Source organism: Gorilla gorilla, chromosome 9 (genome assembly GCF_029281585.2).
Source record: "Gorilla gorilla gorilla isolate KB3781 chromosome 9, NHGRI_mGorGor1-v2.1_pri, whole genome shotgun sequence".
NCBI classification, from domain to species: Eukaryota; Metazoa; Chordata; class Mammalia; order Primates; family Hominidae; genus Gorilla; species Gorilla gorilla.
In genome coordinates, this window is record NC_073233.2 from 83,670,942 (window position 1) to 83,684,773 (window position 13,832).

Sequence of the window (13,832 nt, forward strand, 5' to 3'; positions counted from 1 at the left end):
GCACCCCTCAAACCGCTGGCTTCAGGGGCCTGTCTGCAACGGGAAGCAAGTCAGCCACGAGAAGGCATGCTTTGCCTTTGTTTCCTGCCGAATAGAAGGTGGTGTCCCCCGGTGCTGTGTCTCACCCCAGCCCCTACCTGAGTGTTTGGACTGAAGCATTTATAGTGGTGTTTCTCAGACTTAATCACCTGGGGATCTTGTTAAAATGCAGATTTTGATTCAGTAAATCCAGTCTGGAGCCCAAAGTCCTGCATTTCTAACCCGCTCCCAGGTGATGCTGATGCTGCTGTTCCCAGACCACGCTTTGAGTAGGAAAGTGCTAGAGTACATTTTATCTTCTGTCTAGCCAGGGCATCCAGCCTGCTTCAGATGGAACAGGAACTCACCTGCCACTTAACCAGCCTCCGGTGGCCATGGCTCCTGCTTCACTTCATCCAGCATGGCTCAGGAGGCAGAGCCAGCTGCTGGAAGATGACTTGTCCAGCCCCAGCCCTTGGATCAAGGGTTCAAGCCTGTGCTTGGACTTCACTTCCCTCCCTTATATACTCACCCAGGCCTGTCCCACTTGTAGGTGAAGGTGAAAGGTTATGAGACCCTCAAGGATAAGCATGTGATGTCCCACTGCTGGGCAGGTTGACCAGGCCCCGAGCATGACCCTCCGACTGTGTCCTGTGTACAGAGCCTTTGCACTCAGAGCTGCTCTGGGGAAAGGGGAGGTCCTCTAAGCAGGGTCAGGAATGCTGGGTTTCAGTCCTGGCTCTGCCGCTTACTGCCTGGGTAGCCCTGGGCTAGTCAGTGCCTGTCTCTGGTCCCCAGTCTCCCTGGCTGTCCAATTAGGCTATACTGGATGACCCCAGAGGGCTCTCAGGCTCTAAGATGGGTTGCTGGGCAAGTCTGGAGGTGGGAAAGTCCTATGAAGGTAGGATTTTTATAAAGGGGGCGAAGGAGCAATTATGAGGCAGACCTCTGGAATGGCTCTATGGCCCAGCCTCTTTATTTGCTTTTGTGAGTTCACATCCTGCCGCCTCCACTCCAGTTATGCCAGTGGTGTTATTAGATGCTACTCAACACCCAATTTGTGCACTGAGGATATGGCAGTGAACCCTGCAAGCTTGCCTGGGGTCACATAGTGAGTAGAACCAAAGTCTGAACCTAGGTTTGACTCTTCTGCTAAACTAAGCCCCTTCCCTCTGATGCATCACACCAGGGAAAGGGGCCATCTTGAGGCCTAGCATTTCCTTCCTTCCTCCTAAAAGTCAAAGCAGTTGTTAACTTTCAGCTCATAAGGGTAGGTATCTTTCTAAACTCTGCTGTGGCTTTGTTGCTTTGCAGATTTTGAAGAAAAGCAAAGGCTTGAGTATAGGCCCCTAAATCCGTCTCTCTCCCTGCTCCCAGCTTGTAGGCTCAGTTGAAAGGTCATGAGACCCTCAAGGACAAGATTGTGACTAACTCATCTGTGCTCTGGGTCTTTCACAGAGCAGATGGTATGAAGGAATGTTTAATGGGCACACAGTAGGTGCTTGGTGAAGATGTGTTGAGCAAAGGGCATGTAGTGGGGGTTCAGCAAAGAGGGGTTTGAGGTGGCCTACTTCTTCAGCTGCCGGAAGAAATGGGGTGTGGGTGAGGAACCTTCACCCATGCTCTTCCCCAGTGCTGTCTCCTGCAGTCACCAGGCTTCCTGTCCCCACTGCCCATCAGCTGCTGGAGTCCAGGGTGTCATCCTAGGGGCACCAAGCCAATTAAGTGGACACATCTCGTCCTAACTTCCAGGCTTGGCACTTGATTGATAGCGAACATAATTACAGCTCTCAGTGTCCTTCAGGCTGCCTGAAGCTCACTGGCCACTGGGCCCTTTGGGGAAGCAAAGGCTCCCACCTTACTCTTTTCTGGGCCCCACGCTTTGGGCACTGAGATGCGGCTGAACATTTACATCTCTCTGAAAGTGGTAGTGGTGTGGGGAATCTGTGGTGTTGGGGGTGGGGGCAAGAGGTTCAGCTCCTTGGAGAAGGGGTATTAGTCTGGGACATACAGAAGGCAGAGCAGGGATTGGGGATGCTCAAAGTACACTTGGAGAAAAAAAACCATTGCAAATTGGATGTTGAACCTCTGTCCTTGGCCTCACAGACAGATAGCAAAATTAAATATTTGTACTAGATTCAGATAAGGGACAGGAGTTTGACTGGGGTGGAGGGGATGGGAGAGAACTGGCAATTATGAGAGACTTCCCAAGGCCTAGCCCCTGGACTAGCCTCTTTAGATACTTCATGTGGTCTCCAAAATGACCCCCTGAGTGCGATACCATTCCCATTGTGTATCTATAGAAACCAGGGCACAGGGGAGCATGCAAACAGCCCAGAGTTACAAAGCCATGGGGTGGAGGGCTAGGATCTGAACCCAGGTCTGTCTGATTCTATAGCTGATGCTCTTCTCATATCTAGAAGGGTACCTGTGGGAGGTGAGGTTTGTACTGGGGACCCCATGACTGGAGAGAAGGGTGACAGTGGACTGACATCTTCCCTCTGCTGTAGGCACTGGATCCAGCATCCTCTCCGCCCTCCAGGACCTCTTCTCTGTCACCTGGCTCAATAGGTCCAAGGTGGAAAAGCAGCTACAGGTCATCTCAGTGCTCCAGTGGGTCCTGTCCTTCCTTGTACTGGGTAAGCTGGGCCTTAGAGGGAGGGCAGGTGGGCAGGCAGTGTCCACTTCCCCAAAAGAGGTTAGAGCAGGAGCCCTGCTCTGCAGGGGTGAGGGAATAAGAGTAACTCTTACACACGCTGCCCCACAGCACCTTTCCACATCTATCTTTGGGTCCCAGATCAAGTGCTCTACCCCTCAGCACGCATGAAGATTCAGCGAGATTCAGTGGGAGGTGGTGTGATAGTTCCCATTTACAGATGGGAAACCTCAAGTCTTAGAGAAGATAGGTAACTTGCCCAAGGTCACACAGATTTGAATCCCTGTCTACAGGACCCCCAAAGCGTGTGCCTTTCCCACAGTGCCACCCTGCCCACCAACAGACATTTTCCAGCAGGTATGTTACTTTGCCTTAAGGTGGTTTGGTGCCAGGTTTAAGTCCTGAATCTCCTGCAGACAAGCTCTGTGACCTTACACAGGTTATTTGAGCTCTCTGAGTGTTAGTTTCCTCATTTTGAGTGTGAGGAAAGTGCCTGCTTCACATGGCTTTTTTGAGGATTGAAGATAAGAAATGAGAGCACCTGGCACAGGGCCTGGTCATGATGGGCCCCCATTACGTGGGAATCATCGGGAGGTGCCCTCAGACCCCACTCCCAGCCCACACCCATCCTCAGCTGAGCACATTCCCCAGGTGCTTCCCGAGGCCTGCTCCCTGCTATCTCTCAGCACAGCCCACATCGGTGCTTTGGTTGCTTTTTCTGCAGGTCTGGCTAGATACCCTCACTCCTTAGGTTGCCATCCAGGCCAGGGGCAGGACAACACGAATGTCTGAGGGGAGGGAAGAAGCCTCTTGTTTTTCCCCAGACCCCTGTGCTCTCAGCATAGCAGGTAGCTTCCTCAGCACGTCAAGGCAGACGAACCTGCTCCAGAGCATCACAGAGTGCATTCCAGTGCCTGTGAGCCAGTCCCTCTGGGCAACCCACTCTTCGGGACTGTATAGGCTGGTAGGGGATCATCAGGACTTACCATGTCAGTGCTGAGCAGCTGTCCTTCAGGCAGGTGCATGGGGCGCTCTGAGACTGAGACCGTGTTTGCAGGGCCAAGGGATAGAACTTCACAGGTGAGAAAATGCAAATTCACAAAGGTTCATCAACTACCTGCTACTGTGAAGCTCATTAAATGGCAGAGTTGGGATTTGAGCAGAAACTCAGTGCATTCCCCAGGGAGCCCACATTCCTGGAAGCCCAGAATTAGTGAACTGGGGCTGAAACAGCCAGTCTTCACCTTTAGGCCCAAGAACGGGCTTTGAGTGGGGGGATCCATGAACCCTTAAAATTAGATGCAAGATTATATATGAGTATGTGCACATTTTTCTGGGGAGAAGGGCCATAGCTGTCCTCAAAGTCTTACAGGGACAGGTAGCCTCAAGAAGACAATGGTTGGAAGAACTGAGCAAACTAAACAGGCTCCCTCAGGACTCAGACCCCTAACATGGCTTGCATTTGGCCACTTACTAGAATCCTAGAGTAGTGAGCACAGTGTGACCCCTTCTTGTTAAAAAAGGAAGTGGAGGCCTGGCGAGGATGGAGCCTTACTTGGGGTCACATGAGAAGAAAGTACTGGGACCAGGACAAGAACCCAGGGACTCCAGCCTCCCAGACCCCCTGCCTAGTCTGCTACACCAGCTCTGTTTGTTCCCTGTTGCGCCCCAAAGCTACCACTATCCCTGTCTTAATGGGTCTGGGCCTGGCTGGTAGGGAGCTGAGCAGCTTGTAGAACACCAGCTCACGCAGCATGTGATGGGGACTGGCCCCAGGCTATAGGTTAATAATTGATCAGACCCAACCACAGCCCAGAAACCGGCCCAGCATCTTCTCAACACCCTCGCCTGGCCTCACCTCGCCTCGCCTCGCATAGGTGGGAGCCTGGCCTGGTTGGACAGGCAGATCTCCTGAGCTACTGCTAATTACTGCCCTCAGCAGCCCCAGCCACTCCTTCCCTCTGCCTCTCAAACCTGCTGGCAGAAGCTCACCTGGCAAGCAAAGACCGTGGTGGCCCTGTTGGTCTCTCCCTGGACCAGAGATTTTTCACCACTTTGTGCCATGGAACCCTCTGTCATTTTGATGAGGCCTATGCCCTTTCTCAGTGTTTTAGAGTATTTAATACAAGGTGCATTGGATTTCAAAGGAAACTACTGATAATAAAATATAAATATCTACACATTAAAAAAGCTGATTAGACATGTAGTAACAGGTACCTTTTTATTACAGTAAATAAAAAGATCTAGCAGCACGTGTAATAATTACTATAGTTCTTAAGTAGTGATGAGAAGAAATGATTTTTTTAAGATATCTGCAACTGCTACAAAGTTATATGAAAATACCTTTGTTATTTATTTGTGTCATAAGTACTGCTGATAATTCTGTGATTTATTACATTGGTAAGTGAAGGAAATGCCACATTTCCATAAGAGATAAGTGAAAATTTAGATGTCATTTGTTTCCCCATCCAAGTCCATGGATATTGTGTGTCAGGCTGAGTAAGTTCAAACATCATATTTAATTTTCCCAATACCCTGTAAGGAAATTAAGGCTTAGGAATGGGGCTTGGCCAGCAAGTGGCAGGGCCAAGGCTCCAGGTCTGTTTGGTCTCAGAGTCCATGCTCTTCACCAGGCCACACTGCTGCCTTCCCTGCCATTGAGCATCCACAGGCTGCCCTGCACCACAGGCTTCGTGGCTCCAGAATTTTGTATCACAAGTGTCTTTGTAGGCCACCATAATGTGCAGGAAGCAGGTGATGTGTGAAAGTGGTCCTGAGCCTTCCATGTGTGGGGCAAGCAGGGCCTTCTAAGCTTCTCATAAGCTCAGCAACAGTGGTTTTTACTGCAGCCCCATGACCTAAGAGCATGGAACCAGAGCCTGTTGTTCAGAGGACAAGGATTAGGCTCTGAGAAAGGAAGGTCATTTGGTGGATTTAGTTCATCCTTTTGCTCTTCCTGTGTTTGGTTTCTGGGGCTGGAGAGATTAATCTGACCTGGTTTCTGCTCCCAAGGAGCTCGAGCTGAAGGGCTGTCTGTTAGTGGGAGTCCAATGAGGGAGGCAGATGATGAAAGGGTTGGTGAGTGGTTTCAGAGAGGGCTGTGGACACATAGGGGAGGGGAGCGAGCCCCCAGCTGAGAAAGGCCAGGCTAGAATTCAGTCTCTGGATACCCCATCAGGCCTCTTCTTCTCCATCCAGGCTGCCTCAGCAGCAGAGTAAGGACAAGTGGGTAGGGTTACCCCCCTTCCCAGAGAGACCAGCCCTCTAAGCAGTGGGGCCTGGAGCTCAGCCCCCTCTGGTCCTTTTACCCCTCAAGAGAGTTAGAGATTTCTAGAAGCTAGGTTTCCAGGATGCTCAGACCATAGCCTAAACCTCATCGTCCCTGTCTGGCCCACCTGGAGCATCCACCTAGAGGATGCCACTAGAGGAGCCTGGATGCCTGTAGAGTCTGGGGGGCTAGAGTCATCCCTTTTCAGGCCTAAGAAAGGGAATCAGGCAGACTGCTGAACAGTAAGTATGACTTTGTAGGCAGCCTTTAGACATAGCTATTCACCAAGCTACCGTAAGCTTTTCACAGTTTGCTTTTAACAGGCTCTTGTAGGCTGCACATGCTTCCCTAGAAACTTGTCTTCCCTTCTGCGATGTCACACTCCTAAGCTGGTCCTGAAAAATTGGACATCTCGTCACTTTTTATTCACTGTTCCTCCCAACAAGAGAGTTGTACCCTGTTTTTAGCTACCCTGGGGAGAGGCTGGCTCAGAAGTCTAGAACAGGGCTAGATTGGGGGGCAACAAGGGGCTACCATTTCCCTCCCTTGAGGCTCATGGAGAGTCTACATCCAGCCTTATCTTCTCCCATGGGAAACCAAAGGAGGCTCAGCATGGTGAGAAGAGAGCATGACATCCAGAGCCAGGCAGCCTACAGCACCTGGGACCACCAGGGAATGGGCACACAGCAAGGGTTAGCCTCCCTTCTTGGGCAGTGGAAAAAGTCCCAGAAGGAGTCCATGCTTCTCCCACCAAACATGAGTACCTGCTGCCCTTGCCCTTGTGCTGAATGCCAAGGACCAAAGAAGATGCCTCCCCACCCAGTGTGGGAAATTCACAGGCAAGAGATGATACGTAGATACTATGATATTGGGGAACACTTCTTGAAGAGCTGAGGTCTGAGATAGGCCTTAAAGGTTGGGTAAAAAATGGAAAGAGAGAAGCCCTGCTGAGGGCAGCTAGTGGCGAGCCATGAGATAAAGCAGGCATGGCACAAGCTCTCCTTCCTTTCTATGCCAGGCTAGATTAGTCTCTCTTATGGCCTACAGGCCCAGAACATGGTGACCAATGGAAGCCAGCCCCCAGGCAAGTCTTCCAAGTATGCTGTTAGGGTTTTTTGTTTTTTACTTTTGAGACAGAGATTCCCTCTGTTGCCCAGGTTGCAGTGTAGTGGTGCGATCATGGCTCACTGCAGCTTCAAACTCCTGGCTTAAGGAGTCTTCCCATCTCAGCCTCTTGAGAAGCTGGGACTACAGGCACATGCCACCTTGCCCAGCTAATTTTTTAAATTTTTTTGTAGAAATGGAGTCTCGCTATGTTGCCCAGGCTGGTCTTGAATTTCTGAGCTCAAGCAGTCCACCACCTCAGCTTCCCAAAGTGCTGGGATTACGGGTGTGAGCCACTGTGCCTGGCTGCTGAAGTTTTTGAAGACAGGGAGGCTGATGGGCTCTGCGCTTTGGCCTGGGACTTCCTGGATTGCCGTTATGTTGGAAGGGAGCCAGCCCTCCTCCTGGACAAGCATCCCCTCTCCGGTCCCTCTAGTGATGGTCTGGGACTTTGGTGAATTTCTAAAGCCTAATACAGAGAACGGACTGTAGAGTCAGACCTGTGTTTGAATCCTGGCTCTGCCACTGTCCTGCCGGGTGACCTTGGGCAAGTTATCTCCCCCTTGAGCCTCAGTGTTCTTATCTCTAAAATGGGGCAAAGTCACCCTGCCTTACACTTGAGACAGTGGCTCAGCCCAAGTCTTGAGATGCAGAGGCACTGGGTAGGTGTTCCCTCCCCTTATCCACAGTGTCTGGGCTGGGTGCTGGCATGGGGGCGCACACAAGGAGGGGACAGTAAGAGCAGCTTCACAAGAAGCTGAAGCCTATCTCCTTTGGTGCTCCTGTCCAGATAACATGGAGCCCATGGGCCCCTCGATGCCAGGACAGTCCATCAGAGTCTGGGAGATGAGGCTCCTCTTGTCCCAGGAATCTGCTCCTACCTGGGCTGAGCATTCCTGTAGCTATTTCTCAGGGTTTGTGGGCCCCATGCTCATGGCCCTGGGTGTGCCTAGCTTAGTGCCACAGTAAACACTCACTCCATCCACCATGGCCCAGAGGGGAGATGAAGCCCAGTAGGACGTGACCTGTGGCCATCTGCCCCCCAGGAGTGGCCTGCAGTGCCATCCTCATGTACATATTCTGCACTGATTGCTGGCTCATCGCTGTGCTCTACTTCACTTGGCTGGTGTTTGACTGGAACACACCCAAGAAAGGTAAGTGCAAGGCCTCCCTTGCCCCACCTCTCACTCTAGGGATGCTCTTCCCCCTGCACAAGCTGTAGGGCCTCATCCTGAGTGCTGTTTCTTTTAACACCCACTTTGTGAAAAGCACTGGACTAGTCCTTTTGGGGGGAGGTTAAAAGCCCCTCAAAGGGCACTGTTCTGGTCCTAACAAGAGTTCACACTCAGTCGAGGGTTTGCATAACATGAAGGAATGAATGTGGAAAGGGGCCCGATGGGAAGGGGGCATGGTGCATGGGGTGATGGTCACCTGCTTGGGTTTCACACTGGCCCTGTCTTGTCTGCCTTGCCCAAATGTACCCCCACCCCCACCAACTCTGTATTTTATTCCCTGGAAGGTGGCAGGAGGTCACAGTGGGTCCGAAACTGGGCTGTGTGGCGCTACTTTCGAGACTACTTTCCCATCCAGGTAAAGTGCTGTGAGTGTTGTTTTGGGAGGGTGGGAATGGGTGGGAAATCTGAACTCAGGCCTTAACCCACCCACAGGGAAGCAAGTTTAGACCAAGTTGGTCTCTTCATTTCCTTTCTACTGTGTCACTGGCTGTGCTGGGGACCCCACTGCTCTTCTGAGTATCCATCTTTGGGCCAGCCCTGAGGTCCTGACAGGGAAATGGTGGCTCAGTTTGGCTTTCAGTCTCAGCTCTGTCTGGCCCCTGCGTGGTCTGCAAGCTGGGCTGGTGAGGCACAGCCATCTGGCCCTGATGCATGTGGGCAATGCTGGTGAATTGAGGATAACTCTGGCAGGATCCTGAAGGTTTTCCCCACAGGGGAAAGACCTGTCTGGCCAGCTCACTCCGCACCAGCTCCAGCACACCCTAGCTGCTGAGTACCCTGCAGAAGGTAGGGGTGCTGAAGAGTGGAGGCAGCATGTGAATGTGAAAGAGTTCTGTGCAGGGTGCAGGGTGGTGTATATTTGCTGTTGTGAGTCAGTGACTGAGATCCTTGTGTGTTGCCTGGGGGCAGTGGCTGGGTAACCCTGCATCCTTCACTGCATTCGGTATTTTGGGGGTGGCAGGGCCAGCTCCTTCTGCTCATCCTTAGCCTAAGCCCAGTCTTCCCGGGACCTTCCTGCTCCTCAGGGTCAGCGTTCCTTCTCCTTTTCCTGACCCCATCTCTCTAACTGCAGAAAATTTGAAGCTGTTTTTGTTGAGAGAAAGTTGCATCATAGGACCCAACCCTCTCATTTTGGAGGTAAAGAAACTGAGCCTCAGAGATGGGCAGGACTTGTCCAGGCTGCATAGTCTAGTATGATGGCAACATTGCAACCACCATCCAGGCTTATTGAATTCAGGGCCCAGGTTCTTTTCCACTGATTTCCTACTGCCTGTTTCTCTGGGAGAGATTCAATCCCTGGATTTCCCCCATTGGATTGATTCCAGCTTCCTGGGTCTCCCTCTCCCCCTTTGCTGCTGGAGATCTCGGTTTAAGTTCCTGCCCTGTCACTCCATTTATTAACCTGCCACCATTGCTCCCTGTCCAGTGCAGGGCTCTGCTGGGCATGGGGACACAAGTCAGCCCTGCCCTTGGGGTGTCTAATGCATCATGATAGACTTTGTCACTTTCTGCCATGGGGCCATGGGCAGACTTTCTCAAGCCTGCTGAGCCTCATCTGCAAAATGGAGCTGTCTGTATGATGAAAAGTGATCAGTTCTGATTGGGTGTGAGTGATGATAGACTGTTCTCTCTGCTTTCTCTCTCACCTCAGGGGCCAGGCTTCAGTGTTCTCTGTTGCCACTGTGGCCTGGTCCTCTGGAAGTCTCCAGGAGGCCAGTAGCCCCATCCACTTAGAACAGGATGACCTGATGATTGTTGGTCAGACCTGGGACAGGCAGGTGTCCTTTGCTATCCGATCTCCACCCTTCCAAAAGAACCAAACAAACCCCTGTGTCCTTCTCACATCTCTGTTCCAAGAAGTCAGCTGGGAGTTGGAGCCTTAGGGCACATACAACCTGGCCCTGTGAGGGCTCCCTGGGGCACTAGGACAAAAGCCAAACTGGGCCCGAGGCAGGCTGGGGTGTTAAGCCTCAACCCGGGGCTTAGGCTGAGCCTGCCTCTCTCCCTCTGGGCCTCAATCTCCCCTTCACTTGGCCTTGGTGATCTGACATCAGGTCTGACACTCTATAGGGGTGTGTGTGACCCTCCTGTCCCACCCCCTTTTCCTGGCCTCTTGCCATGTAATGGAAGATCTGCCGCTGTACCCACCCGCCCACCTACTCCCTTCCTGGTGGGACTCTGGTCTTTGCTGCCAGAACAGCTCATCTGGCCCAGAGTGTATCCCTTCTGTTGGCACAGGTGGGGTTCTTGTGTTAGCAACAGCCACCGAGACCACCAGCCACCTGGAAGAGGAGCAGACAGTGCCCCACATCACCTCTCCCCAAAGTGTAGGCAGAATCCTTGGAGAGGAGACTAGGAAACACTCTCTCTAAGCTTAGAATCACCTGTCCATCTGCCTCATTTCACTGATAGGCTTACTGAGGCACAGAGAGGAGGGACTATCCCAAGGTCACAAAGCTTAAGTAGTAGCAGGACTAGTGTAGGAACCAGGGCTGTCTGCTTTGGGGCCCATGGTCTTACTCCTGTGTTATTTTCACCATCACCATGCCGTGCTGTGTAAACTTAAGCAAGCCTTTGCTCTTCTGTGGGTCTGAATTTTTTCCTCTATGCACTGCTGTGGTGGGACAAGCCTATCTGAGCACCTTTCCTCTCCTGGGAGGGAGGGTATAAAGAGTGACTTGATAGGAATGTGTCCCAGACTGACATTAGCCAGCAGGCCTGGCCTGGGCATCGTGTTGGGCTGGGACTTTGCCACGGGAAACAGGCAGCAAGAGGACACAAGAGCAGGCATGTCAACAGAACCTTCATTGGCGGTATCCTTCCCCTCCCTCCAGAACGGACATTCTCTCCAGCCCTGGGGGAGGGGAGTGTGACATGAAAACAGATCAGAGCTGGTCAGATGCCTACATTCTTCTGGGTCCTACAGCAAGGGCATTGACTTGCACTGTGTCCCAAGGCACCTCATTCAACCAAATGTCCCATCAGAGCCTTGGGGAGGGAGGAAATGATTTAAAGAGCCACCTGGGGCCCACTGGGTGACACATCTTCATCCAGCAGCCCAGGGAAAAGTGCAGCGACTGGCCTGCTCCAGATGTGCAGGATAATTTGCTGTGACCTCCACAGGGGAAGTGCAGCTCCCTTCTCTAGGCCTCAGCTTCCCCCCGTCATCCAAGGAATGGCTTAGACCTTTCAGGGCTCTGCCAGCCCATGCAGTGCTGTGGGTTCCTGGTTATCAGGGCTCAGTGGGAAGGGGGGGAGCCATAGGAAGGGGACAAAAAGATGCTGCATGGCGTGATGGTCACCTGCCAGGGTAACTATCCCAGGCCTGGCCATCAGCTCAGGAGCAAGTTTCCAAGTTTCCCACCTGGTATTGGCTGCCCCAGCTCTTCCCTCAATGCCTGCCTGCCTTTTTCATCAAAACTAGCACAAGGAACTTTTTAATTCCAGCTTCACTGAGAGCTAACTTGGTGGGCAGACCTGCTTGTTAGGCAAAACACTGGAACAGCAATCTTACAGAGCTCATGTAAACGAGATTTTGAGATCTGCTCGCTGCCCCGAGCCCCACTAGCTATGGATTAGACTGCTGCTGTTTCCCATTTATTTGGGGAGTAGCTGAGAGTTGGTTTGGATTTTGAGCAACTTTAATCTGTTTGCCAAGGGCAAAGCGGGAGAAAGAGCATCAGTGCCCCAAGCAGTGGGGATGAGAGTGAGGGAGTCTTGCTCACATTTGCACAGACTGGCAGCGTCAGAGCTGGGAATGGTGCCAGCCAGCCTTTTCCATCCCCTCTGTCACCTGAAGATTTGCATTTCAATTTTCCAAGGCCAGCCACCAGCACCTTCTCCCCCAGAGCTGCACACAAGTCCTTCAACTCTGCCAGGAGGCTCCCAAATCTAGAGTCACAGAAAACCTGGGCTCTTGACATTCTGCTGGTGGCCAGTGACTCTGCTTCCAGCTGGCACCGGTGCAGGGAAGGGGCACTTTGCAGCACTCAGGTGGGAGTGTCATTGATGTCACCTCTTTTGAGGCAGGGCAGCCAAAAAGACCAACGTGTTCATTCCTTGTTATCCAGGAATTGTATTTCTAGAAGTTTGTTTCACAAAAGCAATCAGATATGTGGACAAAGATAAGGTATTTATTGAAGCATTACTTCTAAGAGGGAAATTTTGGAAGCTTTTAAAATGTCCATCAATCAGGGTTTGAGTCAGTGCTGTTACATGCAGGAGAGCTGTGCTGTAGAATACAAATGCAGCCACGAGAAGATATGGAACTGAGGGATTTTGATAAGGACAGATAGCTGTATGTTTGGTAGAAAATGATATAAAAAGGATATCAACCCATATAACCTCAATTTTGTGGGTTTTGAAAAAGAGCATGTATATTTTTGAGTAGAAAAAGGACTCAATGCGTCAGATGGTTTTATCTGGATGGAAATATTATGGATTTTTTAAATTTTCTTTTTGCTTTCCTATATTTTTAAAATTCTCTAGGAGTTTCTTTCTTTTCTTTTCCCTCTCCCCTCCCCTCCCCTCCCCTCTCCTCCGTTCCTCTCCCCTCTCCTCCGTTCCTCTCCCCTCTCCTCCGTTCCTCTCCCCTCTCCTCTCCTCTCCCTTTTCTCCTTTCTTCCTTTCCTTCTTTCCTTTCTTCTCACTCTGTCACTCAGGCTTGAGTGCAGTGGGGCAATCTCGGTTTACTGCAGCCTCTGCCTCCTGGGCTCAAGCCATCTTTCCACCTCAGCCTCCTGAGTAGCTGGGACCACAGGTGCGTGCCACCATGCCCAGTTAATTTCTGTATTTTTGTAGAGATAAGGGTTTCACCATGTTGCCCAGGCTGGTCTCAAACTCCTGAGCTGAAGCAATCCTCCCACCTTGGCCTCCCAAAGTGTTGGGATAACAGGCATGAGCCACCGTGCCTGGCCCTATTATTTTTCTAATCAGAATAAAAGTGATGTTTTTATGAGCAGAATACCCTTACTCATTGTCTCTCTCAGCCTCTTCCACCCCCATCACATTCCTTGTAACACAGGGTAGGTGTCACAGGCTCTGCCTCTCATGGCTCAGGGTTTAGGGACACTGCATCACCCACCCCTTCAAGCACCAGCCCCAGGGCAGGGGGTGGGCCCTGAGGAAGCCAATCATCGTTTAGAGCATCCCAGTGTCCTTAGTACCACAGGTCAGGTCCTCAGCTGCTGCAGCCTTACAACTAACCTCTACCCCAGGCTGGCTGGCACAGGGCTGTCGCTTGTCCTGTCTTGTCCTTCCTGCCTTAGAACCTGAACTGAGCCCAGCTGACTGTGGGAAAGTTTCCATTTGGGCCAGCTGCAGTGTCCCTTTTCCAGGCCAGGGGAGTAGGAGGTGGGCTGCCCATCTCATTCTGTGAGCTGTGGAGGAGCCCACAGAGCACAGGGCCAAGTAAACCCTACCTCCAAGGAGCTCACAGTTTGGAGAGACTGACAGTGGGGGCAGAGCTTGCAGCCAAGGCCCCGGTTGCCAAACTCAGGAACTTGGACTTTACTCACATGAAGCCAGACACACTCTCCAGTCTAAGAGTGAC

General features: G+C 51.7%; 1 protein-coding gene across 2 annotated transcripts in view; it reads left to right on the forward strand.

The window, feature by feature from the left end:
• DGAT2 (diacylglycerol O-acyltransferase 2) overlaps positions 1-13,832 on the forward strand; it is a 33,018-nt gene that overhangs the window by 13,615 nt on the left and 5,571 nt on the right. For both annotated transcript variants that reach the window (XM_004051835.4, XM_055356833.2), the window contains exons 2-4: positions 2,529-2,657; positions 8,093-8,200; positions 8,566-8,636. In XM_004051835.4, coding sequence (XP_004051883.1) covers positions 2,529-2,657; positions 8,093-8,200; positions 8,566-8,636 — 308 coding nt within the window. The remainder of the gene's footprint in view (positions 1-2,528; positions 2,658-8,092; positions 8,201-8,565; positions 8,637-13,832) is intronic.